The 22,350-nt window shown below is 42.0% G+C and overlaps 1 protein-coding gene across 5 annotated transcripts in view; it reads right to left on the reverse strand.

The window, feature by feature from the left end:
* LOC144720988 (la-related protein 4-like) overlaps positions 1-22,350 on the reverse strand; it is a 32,778-nt gene that overhangs the window by 8,085 nt on the left and 2,343 nt on the right. For 3 of the 5 annotated variants that reach the window (XM_078598237.1, XM_078598239.1, XM_078598235.1), the window contains exons 2-16: positions 21,747-21,858; positions 12,499-12,670; positions 11,305-11,577; positions 10,503-10,590; positions 10,148-10,284; positions 8,492-8,595; positions 7,965-8,075; positions 7,282-7,335; positions 6,203-6,445; positions 5,834-5,934; positions 4,917-5,282; positions 3,640-3,685; positions 2,918-3,085; positions 1,168-1,304; positions 281-377 (exon numbers count right to left, since the gene is read on the reverse strand). In XM_078598237.1, the coding sequence (XP_078454363.1) occupies positions 281-377; positions 1,168-1,304; positions 2,918-3,085; positions 3,640-3,685; positions 4,917-5,282; positions 5,834-5,934; positions 6,203-6,445; positions 7,282-7,335; positions 7,965-8,075; positions 8,492-8,595; positions 10,148-10,284; positions 10,503-10,590; positions 11,305-11,577; positions 12,499-12,670; positions 21,747-21,858 (2,209 nt within the window). The remainder of the gene's footprint in view (positions 1-280; positions 378-1,167; positions 1,305-2,917; positions 3,086-3,639; positions 3,686-4,916; positions 5,283-5,833; positions 5,935-6,202; positions 6,446-7,281; positions 7,336-7,964; positions 8,076-8,491; positions 8,596-10,147; positions 10,285-10,502; positions 10,591-11,304; positions 11,578-12,498; positions 12,671-21,746; positions 21,859-22,350) is intronic. The other 2 variants (XM_078598238.1, XM_078598236.1) reach the window with 1 other exon arrangement.

The following is a 22,350-nucleotide window of genomic DNA, read 5'->3' on the forward strand; positions in this document are numbered from 1 at the left end:
AACGGGGTGTGGGGACACTGTCATTTTAAATGGGATTGCTTGCTCACACGTTTGCAGTCACATGGGGATCGAGTTACTGACCATAAACAAGTGAGCAGCAGCAGATAATAAAACCAGTGTGTGCATAAATCTATTATTTATTCACAAGCACAGGTAATCCACAACCCAGATAGTACACCAATAGATAATTGAGAGTTAACAGTAGAGGAGAGGTCTTGGCCAAGATGACACGACAGGACGAGGGGTTGTGTCCAGGCAGGGGGTGTGTGCAGGTTCTCACCGTGGCATGGACCTCAGCGGGTCCAGGCGTGACGGTGGGAGCTGGGGCACGGCTTTCGCTCGGTTCATCCGTACATGTGCCAGCCGTCTCCGTGGTACTGCGCCCGTACACACAGAGGATCGTAAAATTCTCATGTCTCACTTTGGTAGGTGCTTAAAGTCACTCCATCTGTCATCCTCACAGTTTCACGGTTGATGTCCATGAGAGACAGTTTCCAAAGTTTGTGATCTTCAGCATCTCATGGATAGCACTGTCCAACTGCTCACATTATCCTGGCAACTGATCCTTTACTTTATATATCGACAAGTGTGTAGTACATATTAGCAACATTTGATTAAATGTGATACCAAAGAAAACTAGTCCAATGAAAAACATGCACAACTTAAGAAAACAAGGACTGCTGTAATTGAACTGCTACGGAGGGAACTGCTATGTTTCATCACCATCACAAAATATTTATACCACGCCTCCCGTGCAGTACATCTCAAGGCGACCCCTGGTGGCAGTTGTCCAGTTGAATGTAGCACCGCCAGCAAGTGGAGATTAGTCTGCCAGTAAGGGGACATGTTGCTATGTGGCTTCCCAATTAAGTAAAGTACGAGTATTCTTGGTTCTTTCGGTAAGTCACATAGAAGGGAAATAATAAAATAATAAAAATATCAAACCATAACATTCTCACGACGTTTCGACTGCAACACAAGCAATCATCATCAGGTGTGAAATCCACAGCAAAAACCAAGAATATGAATCCCTGCAGTCCCGAAAGCTTTAAATCAAAAGTACGAGTAACTTATCAAATTTGGAATATTGTTTTATACAAAAGAGCTTGAAGTGGGGGAAGCTAAAACCATGCACCGTGGGAGGAGAGGTGTGAAGTTGTGGCTTACCTGCTGACAGTGGCTTGAGATGTGGGGCAAGGGTTTGTGGGCTCAGGGCTGCACACAGGCATAGGTGTGGGCTTGCTCTTGTTCAATGCGCTCGGGGGCACTGCTGTGCTGCCATTTGTACTCCCAGTTTGCGAGGCCTGCGTTATAAAAATATCGAGTCTTTTTACAAATCTATTTTACGTACTTTTCCAGGAACGAACCGTATAAAAACAGGTATATGCATGTATAGGTACATCAAAACACAAGGACATCTATTATTAGCTAGGGGAAAAAAATACCAGCTTTCAGTACAACAGACCTCCTTTACTTTCCTGTGAAGGGCAGTTGTCGAAAACCTTGCCAACTATTTTCATAACCATATTTTTGGAAACAAACCTAACACGTGACATTGGTCACAAATCTCTTAAAATTGTCACCATAAACATCTATTTTTGGATGAGTGTTTCTGTGAACACGCATATATAAAATAAATACATGATATTTCATGGGAGCCAGGTATTTATAATTATTTAGTACATTTGGTATTCACACCATTTTTATAGCGCAAGGCCATTACGAAGGCACTATGTTTCACAATGTTGCTGTGTGTCATCCCAATTGAGTAATTTTGCATATTTGGACAATGAGACTGACACACAATGACCTACTCTTTTTGTAATGAAATCACAGAATCTTTAATGTCCACTGAAGCAGAAGTCGTGTACTTTTACGGTTAATATGCCTGTGGTAATAACCAGGGCAGTCAGCTGGATTCGAACCATGACCTGCAATAATCGGAGAACACACAACCGCTGGGCCAGGTCACCGCCGTATTTAAAATTCCATTGGTATCAAGGCATGGTTAAAGTGATAAATATTTATACTTACAGCCCTCGTGTCAACCCGCCTCTCCATGTCACGTGGGTTGTGGGGGTTATTTAACCATACTTCACCACATTAACCAGTGTGGGTTGGATGGGAGCATAGAAGTACAGTACAGTGTGTTTGCAGCACTGATTTCCGATGTCCTCCACCTTTTTACGTGTATCTGTTACGCTTTGAAGTTAATATAACAGTTATATACAAATAGCATTAATAGTAGGTTTTCATTAACTTTGCTTTGAGTAAGCTAGCTCTCATTAGAAATAACTAATGCTACAGTGGTTTTTGTCCAAGTGACATTGGCACATGAGCTGATATTGCCCTCAGATCTCATAATCTTTGGGGTCATCGGGACCTGCCCCAGCACGGAATAGCAAGGACTCAGGGAAAGGAGATGGAAAATGGCAAGAGCAGTAAATACAGGAGGGACAGATGCAAAGGACAGTTTGGAAGAGTAAAAGCGCAGCGCAGAGACAACGAACGCAAAAGTAAAAGGAAGTAAAGTTTGAGGTGAGGGACAGCACAGGGACAGGACAGAGAAGAACAGCAGAGTCCAGCTATCCGCCTGGCGGTAACCCTCTCAGAAAATGACGTCATCATCGGGCAAGCAGATCGACGGTTCCACTAAACCGGCCTTTTTCCAATAAACTTTTCCTGTCAATGACAAAAAATAATTCCACTCTAACTTCTATGCAACAACAGCCATAGCTTTATACATTATTAATAGCCCTAAACACTCAGCGACTGGAGAAAGTGTAATCGGTAAATGGCTGCCAGAGACTCCAATCCGCCAAACAATGGATGGAAGAGTAATGAACGAATGAACCACAAAGACGGTTCCCGCATGGCAGCAGGTGCAAGAGATGGTGGCGATCACGACGCTGCTGACCTTTCCGATCCCTCGCACCACGTCGGCGAGGCGGTTCTCGTGCCGCGTGGGGACACTGTCCTCGCGGACGCTGGTCGACGCCCCGGGCAGGGGGGGGAACTCGGACGCGGCCAATTCGAGCCGCGGGGACTCGGGGGGAACAAGGGGCACAGGCGGCTGCGGACATTTCTGTTCCGAGCACAAAAATGAACGGCAAAATAAGTGGATTTTTTACATTGTAGGTTATTCACAGCCGCTCGTAATCAAAGTGTGGTCTCTCTTCACGGTTTGGGAATGTGTTGAGAGAACATTTTCAAATCCTGAAGGTGCCCCGCAGTAGCGCGTGGAAAAGGTTAATATAATAAATGCAGCTTAACCCAGACGACCACACTTTGAAGACCAGTAGCTGCAACTCTGCACTCTACAACATTTAATCATGATGTTACAAGCAGGAAAACTACGTGAAGATTTTTCGTGAGCTTATCAAGTAATACTTTTATTTTCATGTTTTTAGAAATAAAATTATAACCGTAGTTTGCACTAATATTGATCTTTTTTAAATAACCACGCCAAATTAAACCCCCCAACACCACAAACACAATCTGTTTAATTGGGCTATACACACTAATGAAAGGCACTTATTTCTACAGATATTGTTATTTACACTGAAGAATGCCCATGTTGACATTAAGGCCAAGGTTATTGTGCCAAGGTAACCAAAGGGTTAAGAGAGGACCACATACCACAGTCCGCTCATCGTCTCTTCTCCTCCTCCCTCGGAAACCTTTCCTGTGTGTGGAACACAAACACTCCAGTCAACAAAGGCACGCGCACACACACACCCAAGCAATGTGTAAGAGCTAAAAACATGTTAGTGTGCAGAACCTTTAAGGAGAAAATATTTCCATTGCCCTCAGATCTCATAATCATTGTGGTCATCGGGACCAGACCCAGGAGGATACAGTAAGAGCCCAGAGGAAATGGTGAAAAGGACAGAAAAGAAAACATGGCAGGATAGTTGAGACAAGATGAAAAAGGAAAGCAATGAGATATAAGGAAAAGGGAATATGGAAGAGAATCAAGGTAGAAAAGGCACAGTAAAGGATAGCAACGTAGGAAGGGGACAGAAGGGAAGATGAGCTAAACTGTCCTCCTGGCGAAATCCCTCCAGGAAAATGTTCTCATCATTGGGCAAATTTACAGGTTGTGTTTTTTTTTAGAAACAAAAACGCTAACATATATTGTGTTGAACGGTAACAATGTCATTAGATAAGGCATGTGATAACTCACTAACCTCAGCAAACTGATGACCTGTCATAATTCGGGGTGACAATTTTAGTTCAGAAATGTCTTTTCTGTCTATATGTTACAGTTTTAGTTGTAGCTTGAAATTTTTTTACCATCTCATTTCCATAGTTGTTTTGTTCTACCAAATAAATGTAATGGTCAAATTTTGAAAGGCCCATTTGTCAATCAATTAGTGGTGAAGCGCTCTGCATGTGTTGTCAGTTACAGGGGTTGATTGTCCATACTTCACACTGGTCAGTGTAGGTTGATGAAGGAATGCCCAGGACAAGTTTCAAATATCACTCACCACTGATGTTAACCGGGGTTAGAAATTTAATTAAAATCACCATGTTTGAAGTGTAGTGTGCTAACCACTACACTGCCTCCACAACCACTATTTCTTTATATTTGCATATATCGAACACTATCATTTTCACACGTACAATTAAATGCACATATTGTGAACGTAAGAAGCGATTTTAGAACGCATCTTTTAGCTATACACCGTTTACTTAAGGAGATATTGTTTCCTGGAATCCCGGGGGGGGGGGATTATTTTTGGCTATACGGAGTTTGACGTTGTAAAAATTGTTGTTAGAAAGGCTTGCGAGAGGTGAGCCCAACGCATCATTTTCTAGAAACGTAACCCACACGTTCGGCAAGGATATCGTGCACTAGCATGTTCAAAATTCAAGCTGTCAAACTGAAAAAAGGCAAAGAAAAACGAACAAACCTTCCTCTGGAGGCGAGGAGTGCCGGGTCTCCGCCGTTTACTTCGACATCTCGCCTCACAAAGGGGACATCCGACGGCTGCGTTCGACTGCCCAGGAACGGCTGCTCTGGCGCATGAGGCCTGTAGCTGCTGCCTCCGCCACTCACGCCACTGGTGATGCTACTGCTGCTGCCGCCACCCACACCACTGCCCACAGTGCTGCCCGTAGGCCGGCGCTGCCCGGCATTAGCCCCTCCTCGTGGGGCACCATTGGTTGCCGGCCTGTCGACGAGGTGCACGCTGTTCATCGGCACAAAGGAAATTGCGTCCGGGATCACCTTGTCGTGTTGGCTATGGTGGCTCCTTCCTTGGGACTTTCCTCCTCCCCTAGTGGAGTGACAAAATGTGCACATACTTTTTTAATGAAAATACATTTGCTTAAGCTTTTATTGTGTTTCACTCTGCGCTCCAATATTATGTTACTCATTCCAAATTATACTAGATTTTACATGGCACTAAATGACAAAAACAAATTGGCATTGAATTCAATGTAATATCTTCCAAATTTCAAGGAAGATGGAACCAAAAAAACATTGCAGCTATGTACTTAGGCCTTGTATCCAACAATAGCTTGAAACTTTCTTACAGCGGGCAAAAATACTTTCCAATCATAGCCAGGCACACTGGCCCGAGCACTCTTGTGACATAACTACATCGTTGTATTAACACATATGGAGGGTATCAGTGCCTGCACCAATGAGTAATGCAGTTTATCAGAACGTTAACATTTTTTTTCCTTCATGAACAAAGCTTCAAACTTGTGTCAGATAGCCTTGGACATAGGAGCCTCAGAGTTTACTTACAAAAGCTATCACTCTCTTTTGGTCATGTCTTTTTTCAAAAGCCTTTGGTGGGGGGGGGGGGGGCGTGTGCATTACCTGCTCCTGCCTGTGTATGGCCGATGCTGCAGTGCCTGCATGTGCTTGTAGTGGCCAGTGGCAGGGAAGCTACTCAGGAAGGCAGTGCTTGGAAAAGTGCCCTGTCAGCATGACACAGCACACAAACAAAGTCAACTCAAACACACTACACTTGTGATCTGCAAAATGCCTATTTTCTCCAAAATGATAAGCACAGAACCTTGATTAATGCTGTTTTTCCAAACAAGTCAACAAATATAATAAATTAGTGCTCACTAAAAAAACAACGTGCTAACATTTTCTTTTTTCACATGGGGCATTAATAATAATTGTAGTGTTGTGCAAAAGTTAAGTTCGATGCCGATTTTGGATCAAGATGTGGCAGCCCACCGTTACGAGCTGCGTGCCATCGTAGTAGCCAAGTGACGAGGACCAGGGTTGGGACAGCATGCTGTAGAAGGGGTATGTTGGCTGCTGCTGCTGCTGCTGTTGTGCCGGGCTGTAATGCACAGGCTGCATGTATACGGCGGCGGGCTGGAACTGCTGCTGGTGAAAGCCGCCCACTTCCAGTGATTGCTGACCATTCTTGGGGATGAATGCAGTGATGCCCATCGACTTGGCCTTAATGCGTGCCTGAGCACAAAACACGTGCAAGAGCACAAATAGACATGCGTGTAAAAACAAAAACACCATCTCTAGACTTTTTGTGAAATAAAGCATCAGAGTGCAGGTTTGATTAACAACTATTTAAGATGTTTGGAAGGCTAGCATTTAAATCAACATCAAATATACAAGTACAGCCCCTTTAACAGTCCATTGCTGGATGAACGTATCCCCATGCTGTGCCAGTCATGAGATTTTTATTTAACCATACTTCACAGCAGATGTTAGTCAGTGTAGGTTGATATAGAAACACATAGCCAGTTTAGATAATAACTCGCTGCTGATGGTAGTGATCTAACCACGACGTCATTGCTACATTGCTCCCTGTTAGGAAGCCAGCACTCAACTGATAAAACACCTATGGTTAGAATCTAGATTTGAAGTTTTCGTGACTGCAGGGATCCATACTCTTTGGTTCTTTCGGTAAAGCCACGTAGGTATAAAATACAATAAATCACGACGTTTCGGGCGCAACACAAGCGTCCGTCATCAGGTGGGACAACCACAGCAATTGTTTTCTTGCTGTGGTTGTCCCACCTGATGATGGATGCTTGTGTTGCGCCCGAAACGTCGTGATTTAATCTATTTTATACCTACGTGACTTTACCGACAGAACCAAAGAGCACCTATGGTTCGATCTCTTAATGGGAAGCTCTCCCCACATAACACACACACACCAAAAGATGGATCTTAAAGCAATGTTCTAATTTTATTAAATTTTTAAAATTAAGATAATCATGCCGTCTAATCCATATTGGCTACATAATACAATGAAAAATTCCAGTAACAAGAACACATTTACGCACCATGATAGGCTTTCCCAAGAATGTCTTGGCTTCCTCTCTTAAGTACTTGTAAGCCTGCAGTGGAAAATGTAAATTCAATCATACAAGCACTGTCTTGTGCATGCAATGTCAATGTTACAAAAGGCAGGTGTAGCAACATTTAAATTAAAAACCCGATGGCATCATTCATTCTGGCCATCATACACCAGCATCGCAGCCTTATACTCAAAGAACAAAATACAACCAAGTTATCAAAACAATGCGATGAGAATTAAGGCATGCTAATTAACACACCTTTTTGTTCTCATGGTATATGTTGCCAACAAAGGCGACTGTAGTGTTATGCTAAATGGTTGAACTATGCCAAAAGGCGTCATCTGGTCCAACACCAGTGGAGACTAGGCTCTAAGAAAAGCCGTCTCTCGGGTGTGGACCAATCAATTTCAAGGACAGTGCATATCATTATCAGAGTTGTCTCTTTTTGTTTGCATTTTGACTGCTTGTGTTATGGTTATTGCAAACATGATCCCTTGTATAAAAGGTGTCAGTTTTGGTGCCAGATAAAAGGGTAAAAATCTATTACTACATCTTGCTACTGGCAAAGGAGGTCTCAATGTATATGCTGATGTAATCATGTATTTAAAAGTGGGACACTGAAAATGAGGAGTGTGGAGAGGGCACATTGGCTCACTGGGAGCCCTCACCTGCTGCGCATCTGCATCCGATTCAAACGTAACGTACCAACTGTCATTGTGAGCAAACTCGCAGCTCACAAACCTGGGGCAGTTCTCGCTCTTAAAGAGACTTTCCACCTCCTGAATAAGCATCCGAAGAGTCAAGACATAAAACAAAAGGGCTAATCAGATCCTCGTTAATATAAGGAATGACACGTTTCAAACAGTAATGAATTTCATGAATTTGCCAAGTAAACTAGAATGAAAATATATATATTTAGGCTTTTGAAAAACGAATTAATCATGTGGGTAATTTTTTTTTTTATTAAAAACAATGTACAAACACTGTGTTCAGAAGAAAAACAATGTTACCATAACACACATTTACACACACACACGCACAAAAACATACAAGCATGGCCAACAGAAAATCGTGAACCATTCCATTAACTAAAAGCAACCTGAAATATGCCATATCAGGAGCAGGTGCTCTGCAATAGCCTCTTCCATCTAAATCATGTCAAGGTGCCAGAGAAAAGATCAGCATGCTCGCCTACCTCTATGGGCGTGCTCTCCGGGACCTCTCGCAGGATCACGATGCAACGCTTGTGGTTGGGTCGCACTTTCTCCCCTTTCTCGTCCACTTGCACCAGTGGCGAGGCTGAGCAATGCAACAACAAAAAACACAACAATCATGTAAACAGAAACCTATACATTATAAGCCAACATTAGTCAAGTCAAATTAGAAAACGGGTGATATTTTGTTAGTAGTGTTGACATGCTCCTCATCTGGTTAAATATGACTGACTACCTGTGGCAGTGGAGAAAACTGAGCAGAGTAGAGCAACTATTAGAATTAGGAAATATCTAGACTTAAGCAGCGGTGCATTTTTGAGAAAAATTCTGTTCAAGTATTCAATAGCGATTGCTCTTTACCACATTTCCATGTTTCCTGCAGACTGTTAAATTAAAATAACAGAGAATTTTAAAGGGCAAGAATACAAAAAAATCAATCCAGAAAAAGCCTTTGAATTTGTTCCAAAAGCGTTTGGGAGTGCTGCCCTGCTGTTCAAATGTCACACAAGCTTTTTGCAAAGCAGTGTTTTGTGGAATATTTGTGGATCCAGATTATCACTCTGAAAACTTGGCAACATTTCCACACATCATTCCACGAAAATGAAGATCTTAGCAGTGTTTATCAACATTTAATTATTTTTGCTATTTTGTTTTATCAACTGTTTATAGAGCTTACACATTCAGAGTCCGATACATTTTAATCTGTGTATTAAATTTGTGCATTATTTCACAACCTACTGGCATATTATCCAAAGATGTAAAGTTAATATGCTTGCAACAATGGTGAATAGTTTAATAGTCTGATTATAATAGCAGTATGAAAATGATAGAAAAAAGAAATGTGTCTATTTGGTGTTCAAAATCTTAAGTATTATTGCCGGAAAGAGTAAAGCATACTCTATTTTCATTGTTTTGTAAAAGGACATCAGTGTTCTTGATTAAAAAAAAAATACATTTCAAAAGCCACCTTTTTGTAAGAGCAGATGTGAAAAACATGTTTTAAAAATAATATAACAAAATTTGAATGTATATAGCACATAAATGCCACCACAGTCCAAGATACAGAACAGAAACGCTGGGCAGACAGGCACGAACGGTATTAAGCCTGGATTTGTTGCACAGTACTTAATTATCAATGAAACAATGGCTCAACTATCCTTCCAAAAGGCATTATTTACCACTAGCCTTTTGCTAGGATGAAAGCTGTATTATATTTGCAAAAAATTGAGCAGAGTATAATTGTATCTTGTGTAAATTTAATGGCAGTGAATCTTGCATGAAAATATGTCATCAAACACTTCACTGCATTTCACTGTAGCACTGTATTAATGCCATTGATTCATGCACGAAATTATGTCACCACGGGCAGAATGAACATGCAAATTCCAAATATACAGCAGGCGCCAGTCGGGATCGAACCCACAACCTCCTGTATACCAGGCAAGGTAGTTAACATCTAGCTGAGGAGAGCAGGGCCATCAGTTGCATTGACACCACTTCCCAAATGTAACATTTTCTAGCAGGTCACGCAGCAGCAAAGTCAACATTAGTGCCTTTCAATTGTAAAGGAAAACACGAGGGGGGGAGGGTTACAACCAGTGCCGTGCCAGGTTGCAAGACGCATAAGGAAAACTTACACTTGAGCACTTCCACGATGAGATCTGTGTCGGCAGTTAGCCTCTTGACCTGGTTGAAGTTGGCGATTGTCCAGATGGGCACATAGTGGTCACTGTCCATCTGGGACACTAGGTACATGTCGTTGGCCAGGTTCTCTCTGCAAGCACAGATGCACGTTGAAAATCCCTTGCACATCACCGGTGGCATTAAAATTGCAAGTGCTGATGCCGGTGTCATTCGCGAAGGCACAAAGGCAGAAATCGGATACTCAATGGATACATCAGCAAGTTTGGAAGGCATAGCTGTGCCCCTCTGTTACTACAATCTATCAAACTTCAACATTTTAATGTACTTTTAAGCAGTTAAAACAACCACCTTGAGAAGTAGTATTCCAGCTGTTTTCTCAAAATTTCCTTCAGTTCTTCGGGCTTCATTGTTTGTGTTTCTGATTGCCCTACATCACCTGCACACAAACATGCATAAAAAACACAACTATGTTTTGATCTTATTCACATTAAACACACAAAAAAGTTGAGTGTTTATGGGTGCATGTTACAAAAAAAGACATCCTGACATTCTTTATTTAAACTTGATTAAGATTAAAATTAATTATTTGATTGAGATATTTACTGTGCACGATTTTAATGAAAGTAAACGAAGGCAACAATGAGTGGCGTAAGGGACAGTGCTGTATTGGTAAACACATGCAGGACCAACCTATTGTATTACTATGTAACTGTTCAGTCAAGTGATCAGAAACAGACAATCATGAGCATTGAAAACCTTTGCATTGTAGGAGCAGTAACAAGGCAATTCTTAAAACTCGCTGCAATGACTAAAAATCCACTTGGCACTCGAGCAGGCGAGGACAGCATTGCCAATGAGCAAAACCCATGACTGCAGGGAAACCTAGTGGCTCTGGGGGTCCTCTGAGTGACACGTGGCAGGCATAACACACAGGCAATCCTTTCACCATTAATCAGCTTGTGCAAGGGTCAATGAATCAGCCAAAAGCAATTTTGGCTCAAGAAACATTTACGACTGAATGAATAAGCAGTGCAAACAAGCTCAAAGGTGGCTGTAGTCTCAACATGATGCTTCCACTCGGGACCACAAAGACCCAAGATCAATACTGTGTGATGGAGGATGTTAGGTGTTCTGGCATGGGTTCACATACCGGTGAGGGGACATGTGGGGTTTTCCCCAACCAGGCTGGGCGGTTCCTTGCCCGCACCATTGACGACAGGGACCTGTAGCCCATCCTCCGCCTCTGGAGCTTCCCCATCACCGCTGGCACTCTCCATCACGACATACGGCTTGCCCTCGGGGATGTGTTCGTCTTGGGGCGTCGGTGAGGTTGGGGTCAGCATCTCAGGGGGCAGCACGGGCTCCACCTCGGTCGAAGCGCCGAACGTGGCTTCACCCTCTTCCCCGTTGCTCCCGGAGTAAACTACAATGGGCGCGCACATCGTTACAACACTTTACTCATTTGCTTAACAAGAACGCTTGCTACCAAGTGCAGTGTGATGTGTAGTCATCAATGTCTCGTCATTATGCGCATATGCAATGATTTAACTGAAAAAAAATCTCGATTTAAAGCTTTCGTGACTGCAGGGATTCATCTTCTTGGTTCTTTCGGTAAAGTCACGTAGAAGGGAAATAATAAAATGAATTCATTCTTCACCTGAGGACGGCTGCTTGCGTTGTGGCCGAAACGTCGTGAGAATTATTTTTATTATGTTTTATTTTATCATTTTATTACTTCCCTTCTACATGACTTTTCCGAAAGAACCAAGAAGATGTAAAAAAATCCTCCACTGCTCAATCATGCAAAAAAGGATTTTACAAAGTGTGTAACTATTTCATTTGTAATGAGAGATAACTAAATGTGTTGTGCGGTAGGCATATAATGATGTATCGGATTTATTGATTAAAACTAATCCTGATGATCGTATTACATGCATCAAATTATTGCTGGGCAACCACCAATGGGGTGATATAGGCTGCTGTGGTGCTATGTGGTAGGCAAGTAGAGTCCAGCAAAAGCCATCATTGTACTACTGCATTGAATAGCTCCCAGGTCTATGCTCTGCATCTTCATCAACCCACACCGACCTCCGTGAAGCAAGGTAAAATAACCCCCTCGACCCACTTGACATTGAAGGGTGCTCATCCAATGGTGGATTGGCAAAAGGTTATTGTTATTTTCATGTTCAACCAGCACCTGAGCAGTGGCATTGTTATCATCATGTTCAACTAAACTGTACACACGAGTATCAGCGAATCATATTGTATATCCATTCAGTGCACTGTACATCCAGGCATGTGTGCGTGTTTGTGCGCATACGTGCATGTGTACGAGTGTGCTTGCCTTCAGAGTAGGGTAGAGGCTCTGGGTCGGGCCAGTCCCCATTCACGGCTCTGCCTGGAGCAAAGGCGATGTCAGCGCTGGGCGCCGGGCTCTTCCAGGATGCAGCATTAGGGTTCAGGACAGCGCCCTCCACCATGAGCTGTGTTGCCACATTGGGAGCAGTGTTTATTTTCTATAAAAAACATATGAGAACTCAGCAGTTTTTTTGTATTCTAGTCAACGATGACTATGAGTGTATGACAATGACTACCAGCAAAGACCAAAGCATGTCCGACTATAATGAGATAAGAATAACGAGTCTGAATTATGACAAAGATAACTTCGTAGCATTATTAAAGATGGCAGCCCCCTGCCGAGTTCACTGGTTGGCTGACAAGATAATATCAACACCAACATTTAATAACTATGGATTGACAAAATGCTTGACTGCTTTAGTCACCTAGCAAAGAGAATGACTAAATGAAATCCACAAAGACGTTGCTAAACATCTATAGGTTGTCATCGACTGGACTATGACTACATTTAATAAGACTCTGACTAAATTAGCATGGGTTGGTACACGGCAAAGCCCGAGTAAGCATAAGCAGCATAACTATTTCACGGCTTATCAATTCGGCTAGCTTGGTGGTATTGTGACACATAGCCACTCTTCACTTTTCTAGCAGCACCCCATGATTAAGCAAAGCTCATGGGAAAAGACAACAAAAGCAGAAAAATTCGGTAAAAGTTAATAACGAGAGATTTCTTTTCATGTAATCAAAAGTGAGTTTCTTGGCTACAACCCCAAACAGTTACACAATGCTTTAAAGTAAAACGGTGTTTGTAAAAATAACAATTAATTTACAGCAAATTTTGGGTTGCTCTTAAAAAAATGTTGGATTCAGTTTCATACCACAACTTTTTATGTACAGATGCTCCCCAAATATACTGACAAATCTACAACATTTAGTTTAATTTATGTGGAGAAAACTCGATGCTTTAGAATGTGTAAAACAGCACACGTTCTAAGACACTCCAACAACCCCACTAACAAGCAGTTTCTACACATGAAAACAAACCCATTCTTTACTGCAAATGGTATGACGCCAACTTAAAACCCTTAGTTGCACAAAAAAGTAAAGCAACACCCTTTAACAGCACACTGGATCATCATACTGGTTTACAAATGCATTCATAAATTACTAAAAATAGTGGAATTCTAAGCAGCTTAACGGTACAATGCTACGTATATTTTACAGAAAGCACACAAGCACTCACCGTAACAGTCCCCCCACAGACATGGACACAAGAGAAAAATAAACACGCAAGTTATCCAAACATAATCAATTAACTATTCATGTGCCAAGCCGCTCCCTCAACTAGCGTTCAAGCATAAACCATACACCTAATGTGTTACAACATGTCCTGACAAATACTTCTTTACCATATATGGACAGGCCATAGCTAGCAGAAGCGAGACTGTCTGGCAGCCAAGGAACCCCACTTACAAATATACAAGTCCCCCTTTACTTTCAGAAGCAACTAAAACGAATTATCCCGACACCGAATTAGACCCTCAAGAGTGCCTTAACTTCTCCAAGTACTTTGATACAGCAGAGAACAAAACACATATACTCCGTTTCGGGTCTGTGGTTGGGTACTCGGTGTAGACACAGGCAGCCATGGAGCCAGTGTGAACAACACATGGACATGGCAAGTGTCTAAATAAAGCCACTTTCTCATGGTAGCCCGAGTATAAATATAGCAAGCGGCGTCAGGAAATTCTGCACGTATTGCGAGTACGGTTGTACTTTTATGGGGCGCACAGGCATGGGGGAGACGTGCGTCTATTCAGCACTTTGCTGTCATCAGGTTGTCCTCAGAAATAAAAAGAAAACATCTGTACGTGGAACTGTAATCTCACAAAATGACAACCCGCATTCGAACGAATGCCTTCACTAGCACTTTGATGCAACAAGCTGCAGCAATGTATGCATGTACGTTGAACTTCTTTTGCACTGTATATGGCCAACCTTGCTAATAGGTGTGGGAAAGCACGTAACAAAGACTTGATACTCAAATGTAAAAAAAACTAAACCTACGTATTACGACCACTGTTTCATAATTATTATTTTTTAGAATGCAAGTCGTCTAAAAAGTAAGCATTGATTTAAACCTTAAAAAACATCTACGGCTCTAAAATAATACATTAATTAACATTAAAATACGAAGCAATAACAACTTTCACCGTACAAAATATTGCATAAAACAGTTTAGGTGCAAAACACTAAAAAAATACTAACAGCATCAACTTGAAGAGGTGGGACGTTGGAATACATCCAGCTCCACATTCCCGATTCAGGAATACTGCCGCTATATGCCAGAGGTCCGTGCATGCCGCTGGGCACGGTGATGGTCTCCGACTGGCCCATTGGAGAGCCGGCAGCCATGTAGAACATAGGGGACATTTGAAGCAGACTGTTGGCCAAGTCACCAGCCAGCCCACCTGCAGGAATGTACTCAGTTTCTGAAACCTCCACGATCACTTGGCCCTCAGGTGTGGACTGGATGATCGAAGGGAAGCTTGCTTCCCCTACGGGCATTGTGTCAAACAGTTTGAACATATTGGAGAAGTGTGGGTCGTCGCTGTCAGTCGGAGTTGCTTTGTCAAATGTGGGCATAGGAATTACAGTGTTGCTGCCTTCTGGAAATACTGGCACTTCAAAGCAAGCAGCATCTGTGTTATGCTCTTTACTTTCACAGCTGAATGTATCATGGTAATAAGCAGCACAATGCTGTCTGCTGGGTTGTCTAACTTTGCGGGAGTTTGCAGACAATTTAATGGAAGAAATGCCTGATATCTCGTAAGATGGCGTCGCAGCATACTTATCAATCTGATTTTGCTCCACAAATTGATCCACAGGTGTCTCGGCAAAGACTGGCATCCGTGTCACAGGATTAATGGTCTGTGATGTAACACTGGCATCTATTGAATGCAGTTCACTCCCATTCAAATAATTATCATCTTGTAAATGCTGCACAGGCTCCAACCACTGCTTGGCCGTTTCTTCAGATGAGTTGGCAACAGCAGCAGCTGACTTCAGTTTCCAGTCATCATGTGGCTTTTCATCCAATACAACTCCTGCATTACCATCTGACCATTGAACACTGTTTGGAGATGTTGAAGATGAGCATACACTGTACTCCTGTGCGGTATCAAAATTTGCTGGAATATTTTCAGGATGTTCCAAACAATCGGCTTCTAGTTGCTGTCTATCACAATATAATGTACGATTAGGAGAATCCAGAACATTTGCTGGCACTGTCCCATCACACACAGTCTCATGATCCGCTTTCAACTCTTCAGACAATTCCAGGCTGCACAAGTTCATTTCATCAGCTTTCGATGTTAAAATGTTGTCCGATGGCACCTTCGGAATCGTTCCTTCTAAATTAGTTACTCCGCGTAATTTTCCATTGCTGGAATAATTTACTGCATCACAGTTAAGGACGGAACACATGTCTTCCTGCATAGATTCACTACACAGCACCAACGATATGCGCCGAGATGACAGCAGTTCACAGTCTTTGTGAGAAACAAACTGGAGTGCCAGCTCACCACAATGCAACAGGGACCCATCATCACCATTTATCAGGCTCTCTGAAGAGAAAGGCAACTCTGTCATGGCAGCTGCACTCGGAATTATGCAAACACTCTCGCCAACGTCAGTACTCACTTGCAAAGAATCACCAGAATAACCGACCACCAATTGTTGCTCTCCTACCTCACTGCAGCTTCGGTCTTCAATCGTAACCTTCACCAATGGATCACCATGCACGGCTTTTACAAGAGAGGCATCGCAGCCGACTTCTTCACACCGTGATCCCCCTGCGGCTAATAGATTTTCATCGGAGAGCACCGGCATGCAGCTTGCATTGTCGGGGCTCTGCGCTGCTTCCACGTTGCAGTAAAACGATGAATGGCTGACGTGTTCCGCCGTCACCTCGGCAACGGGCTTGACATCACGGTGTGTGGTGCTGATGCAGTCCTGCTCTGCTGAACCGCCGTCTGGATGCGTTGCACTACCGTCACTGCTGACGTCCCTCTGTTTTGGAATCGCGACGCCGCTTCGTTCATTCATCTCGTCTTCCTGCACCATGGCAACCAGGCATGAAGGTGCAGTAGCCCATTTATTACATTTTCTGTCGAGATATGCGTGCGTGGGTAGTGTGTCTTGGCAACCGAAATCCAAGTCCAGGCAATCAGTGCCAACTTGATTAGCAACACCGTTGCCAATGGAAAACAAAGCTAATTCACCATGCTGACCATCAGAGATATTACAATGTGACTGAAATAATAGTTTTGTAATGCAGCTCTCTTCCAATGCATGCTGTTCAGATGCCACCTCTTGGGTCGGGCATTTTGTCTCAGTTGCTTTTGTAGAAATGTCACATTCTGAATAATGCAAGTCACGGCTGCATTTCTGCATTAGATTAAGAGGTATTGGCAACTGGGGTGCCTCATTTAAGAATGCATCAGCATTTGTATCTTCTTCAACTGCATCTTCATCGCTTTTTAAATGACCAACAGCACTAGTGTTGTCAACATTACATAATACTCTCTCCATTGAGTTTCCTTGGAGTGTATCTGACTCTTGAAAATCACAATGAGGTTCACTAGCTTTAATAGTCTCAGCACATATGCATAACATTTGTGAATCACTCAACAATGGAGATGACCCACATTCAGCTGGTGAAACAAAGACTCCAGTCATTAGCGTAGAATTTCTAGAACAGGACACATGCCTCTCCTGTTCAAAAACATAATCAAGGGATCCATTTACATTCCCTTTGGCCTCAGTCAAGTGGAGGCCATTTAACATATTTGCATCACAGGAATGCCCTACAGATAATTCTGAAGAGGCATCAGGTCCATCTTTACCGAGAATCAACTTACTGTTGATGCAGAACTGGTCAGTTTCCAGTATTTCCGTAGGCTTGGTTTGCGTTTCTCTCGACTGCTCGTTATCGGCAAGCACTGTACAACACGGAGGCTCAACGACAACAAGCTGTGTGCACGTTGGAGAACACCGCCGTATGTCTGCATTGTTGACAGTCTTCTGTTTTTTAAACAGAGTCTTCCTTTTTTTCTCCACGAATGACAATGGCATGATCTTCCACAGCCGATCACGGAGCACAAGAAGGCAGTGCCACTCGCTGAGAAACAGCTGCACCTGTTTCCCATCCAATACGTGGCCTTCGGCACTCGTCTGGAACTTGGGCCACAGCACATCCAGGGGCTGTGCCAGCAGCAGCGTCCTCGTCTCCTTCAGCCACGATGCGAGGGTGACATCGGCGCAACTGCGGCTGGCGTTACGCAAGCCGTGTACAACCGTGGAGGGCACATTGGGCCGGCCGCTGGACTCACCCGTCGATGGCGACGTGTTAAGCCCTCTCCGTCCAATTCCGTCGAGTTCGCTGTCCGCAGCGCGACTTTCTTCCTCCACCTCGCACCACTTGGCCAAAGCGAGAGTCAGGTTTGACCTGACACCATCTTCCAAGGCCTCAGCCAGGCTCGACATCGGGTTAATGACCCCTGATGTGACTGCAGGGGTGTCGTATTTCCCTTCATTTTCAAGAAGTGGTTTTGTTTCATTAATATCCTGACGTTTCTCTTTACTGAAACAGCAGCCCATATCTGCGTTGTTGCATTAACTCCACAACGTCCAAACTAACAAGCCCCACCACGAGACAGTGAATACTGTTTCAGACAACCACGTGGTGTAGGACACTTGACACCAAATCCCAAAATAGTGTGGAGCAGAAACAGCTGCAATCTCACACGTGCCCATATCAGTCACTTTACAAGATTCTGGAAACATTATTCTAAAAAAATGTTTTGATCATATGCATGTCCAATATACCTACAATTTAAATAATGTTTGACTGCTCAAGGTCATTTATGTGATGTTTGTCAACCAATATTCATGTTTTGTTCCTAGTTACAAAGCATGTGCATATAATTTAAAAATAAATATCACAATAGATAAAATAGAAACGCATGCATCTCTTTCAAATTTGGACATTCAAACTAATTAATGGTAACCTCTAACTCTCATAAAAACTTCTAAACCTTAAGACGCTTCAGTCTGTGGGCAGGAATGTGATGAGTGTAACCTTTGTAATCATCAATTAAGTTCACATTTGAACATTACTGTCAGAAAGAAAACTACATGACTGTAAAATTAGAGATGCTATTCTCTAATTCTAAGAATCAAGCTTCAATAACATGGTTCCATTTTTACTGAAAACCAGTTACTGACATTGTGCATCAGATACACTTTTCACAAAAATACATTGTGTAAAAAAAACCTTTTCAATGGTCACATTCCAGTGCTAGATTCTGGGACTCGAAAAAAAGATTTCCCTAAGCCACCAGCTGAGCATGCAGTTGTTGCACTCTGCCATCAGCAGACAGGTGTGACCTCAAGTTAATTAAGCAAACAGTCCAAGTGTAATTCAGTGAAACCAATATACAAAGTAAATACATTAACTAAAATATAATACACTTGTAAAATATACGTGTAATCAATTACTTTGCCAAACACACAAAGCTACCATCACTGTAAACCATGAATCCCTGAAGGTGGTTTCATATTTGACCAAAACGAGTCAAACAATAGCAGGTTATTAAACTTGGCAGTGTGTAATTACACCTTATTGGATAAGGGGAAATAAATATGGATCAGGTGTGCCATTCATTGTACAGATAGTCCCCGAGTTACGATGGTCCGATTTACAATATTTCGATCTTACGATGGCGATAACATATGCGACAAAATTGTAAAATATTTCAAATGTTGCGCGGCAGCAAACGCAGCAGCATATGAATATTGGCGAGTACAGTACAATATGATACGTTACGATACGTTCAATGCATGTATGATACGTAGCTTTAGCGATTTCATTTCAGGATTACCACAATACGATACGTTCAATGCATGTTAAAAGTTTTTATAGGTTAGATAGGATTGTTTCCTGAAAAAACTTTCTATTAAATTGCAGTTCATATAGGTAGGATAAGAATTTACCTTGTTTTTTTACTTTACATTTTACTGTGCAATGCAGTATTGTAATTAATAAATACATACTGTATATATTAATATACAGTACGGTACTGTAAATTGCTCTGTTTTGCTAAATTATCACCATTCTTTAAGACTCCTGCGTAGGCTAGGCCATCTTCGACTTACGATATCTTTGACTTACGATGGGGTCGTCGTAACGCATCTACATCGTAAGTAGAGGACTATCTGTATTAAACAGTAATACGAGAGATTTCCAACTTGAGCAGACAAACTCAGACACAGATATCCACCATATAGTCGTATAGATTGTTTGGGCAAGTGGTGTGATAGAAGTGGCTCTTAAGACGAGCCAAGTGCACTCATGGATGGTATAAAGAGATCCACGTCTGGCTCCTTTCTGCTGACCAGGTAATCATTGGCAGAGGGGAAGGGTCCTGAACAGGATTAGTTACTATATACCACTGATATTATCTAGTACAAGAAATTCAACCTACGTTCATAAGAAAATTACTATTGCGACAACCACCCACAAGTGTCGACACCTCAATAAAACTACATTTACACATCTCCACACCCATGCACGGTCCTTGGGGAGCTCAACAAATCCCAACAATAATGCACCAATATTAAACACCACCAAAATCACTTTTGACAAGGTCCCACAAGTATGCATTAAATACATTTTAATAAAATGTGTCCTAAAGGTTTGAGGAAATAAACAATAGTACTGTAATGCAAGTTCCCTCAAGCACAAAAATCCATGTTTACATGATTTTAAACGTATTATGGAACTTTTCAGAAGATGGTGTTTTTAAAGCTGCCTGCTAAAAGGAATGGAATGACAACATTTTTATTTTTGTGACACAGCAACACCATTATAGTATCTGGATAAAAAGTGCAAATGCAAGGTGTTTTATGTCAAATGAACATTGTAAAAGCTCTCTTCTCCCCACACAAAGGCAAAAAGCACACCTGTAGAAAACATTTGGCCATTTATCCCATATAACACCAACTTAGAGCAAAGCCTTTGGGCATATCAAATGTAACGTTTAAAGCAACAAAATAAATAAAAGGAAAAAATACATTGATGCTTTAACGTTTTTAATAAGTATATAAAGTAGTATCGGATTATAACAGTAGAATGTTAATGTAAACAGCAATAAGGTTGGAACCACATTAACAGCACCTATGCCTCATTACCATGGTGACTGAAAACTGGGCTCTACTGGCCCAGGAATGAGCCAGTATCAGCCCTGAAAACATACCAGGGCCCAGGTCTGTGAACCCATGCTTCCTTAGATTTCTAGGGCTCGTCTCCTCCCACTTCCTTTATCCCCCACCCAAAAGGGCTGAGGTAGTGGAGGTCAGGAAGCCATCTTTGGAAAAGTAGCGTTTAAGTTTAAACTTGCCATTGGTTGGGTTTAAAATAACATGTTTGTTTAAAAAAATTCCAAAATTTTACATAAATTAAAATGGAAAATGTAATTATTGATTGCACAATTTAACTATTGATTTCTAAATTGAATCCATGATGGCAAGCCTGGTTCTGGTTTTGGCACAGCTGTAAGCACAGGTCAAGTGAGTATAGGATCAGGGTCAGTGCAAATTTAAGAATGTGTGCACTCTGATGTCAACACTGCACCAACAACGAGCTAGAATGTTTCCCATAGGTTGTAGAGATGAGGAATAAAACAAGTGTATTGGGTTGGAAAGTGACTTGGTAGGTTGAATGTGGGACTTTACAGAACTGCATCAGACCAGCCAGGCTGCTATGGAAATGTGGGCTGAGAGACTGGTAATATGCGAATTCAACTGCATGTACTGTTTTTGTCTGCATAGTCACCAAGATAGACTTCTACCAAGAATAGTAAATTATAACTTGTTTTTTTGTTAATAAAAGAAACCCATCAAGTAGCCTTACCCATTAACTGGAATAGGCAGTATGTATAGCCAACAAGTTGCAATATTTTCTATGTTGAGAAGTGAACAATACAATTACAGTGCATGCACTCTGACGAGTGTGGTGGCAACGGGGGCTTAGTCATTCAAACATCCTCAAAGGTCACCCAGCATTAGCGGGCAGGTTCCTTGTAGAGAAACAACACATGCCGGTTAAACACAAATATAACAATTTAGATATAACGCGAATCTAGTTAAATTTACATATAAACCTGTACATACCAGCGAGGCAGAATCCTGGGACATTTCATTTTTGGCCACAGCATCACCGTCACAGTCTGAAGTCATGGGATCTCCTTTACAACTTTCCTCTTCCGTGGCCACAGGGCATTTACTGTAAATGCCAAAGGAAAGGTCAACAAGGTCATTAGCAGTACCTTACCAATTGTGACTCAAAACAAACACTGGTAGTTGAAACATGAATGGAATGGATTATTATCACATGCTGGTAAAAAGAAAATAGACGACCAAGTTAACGGAGCTAACACAATATGCATTACCATCTGCGAGGTTAGACTTTTTTCAATACCAATATACATAATCTACAAGGAAAGACAGATGTATTGTATGCACGACTGACAACTGTGTATATTTGGCTTTTATTAATAAAAACTATATTCTACAAGTTTTGGAGCTTTCAATCTTATATATTTTATTTTGCGGTTTCCCATTTTTATCTCAAGTGCCCTAATGGCATCTTATCATGATACCACGAGATAAAGAATCCATTCTGAATCACAAAGAAGTGTGATCCTGTATGCCTGACAAAAGCTGCACAAGCGTTTTATATAACTTGTTTTATATTTATACAATAAATAGGGGGCAC

Source organism: Lampetra planeri, chromosome 10, assembly GCF_965212315.1.
Source record: "Lampetra planeri chromosome 10, kcLamPlan1.2.h2, whole genome shotgun sequence".
Classification (NCBI taxonomy): Eukaryota; Metazoa; Chordata; class Hyperoartia; order Petromyzontiformes; family Petromyzontidae; genus Lampetra; species Lampetra planeri.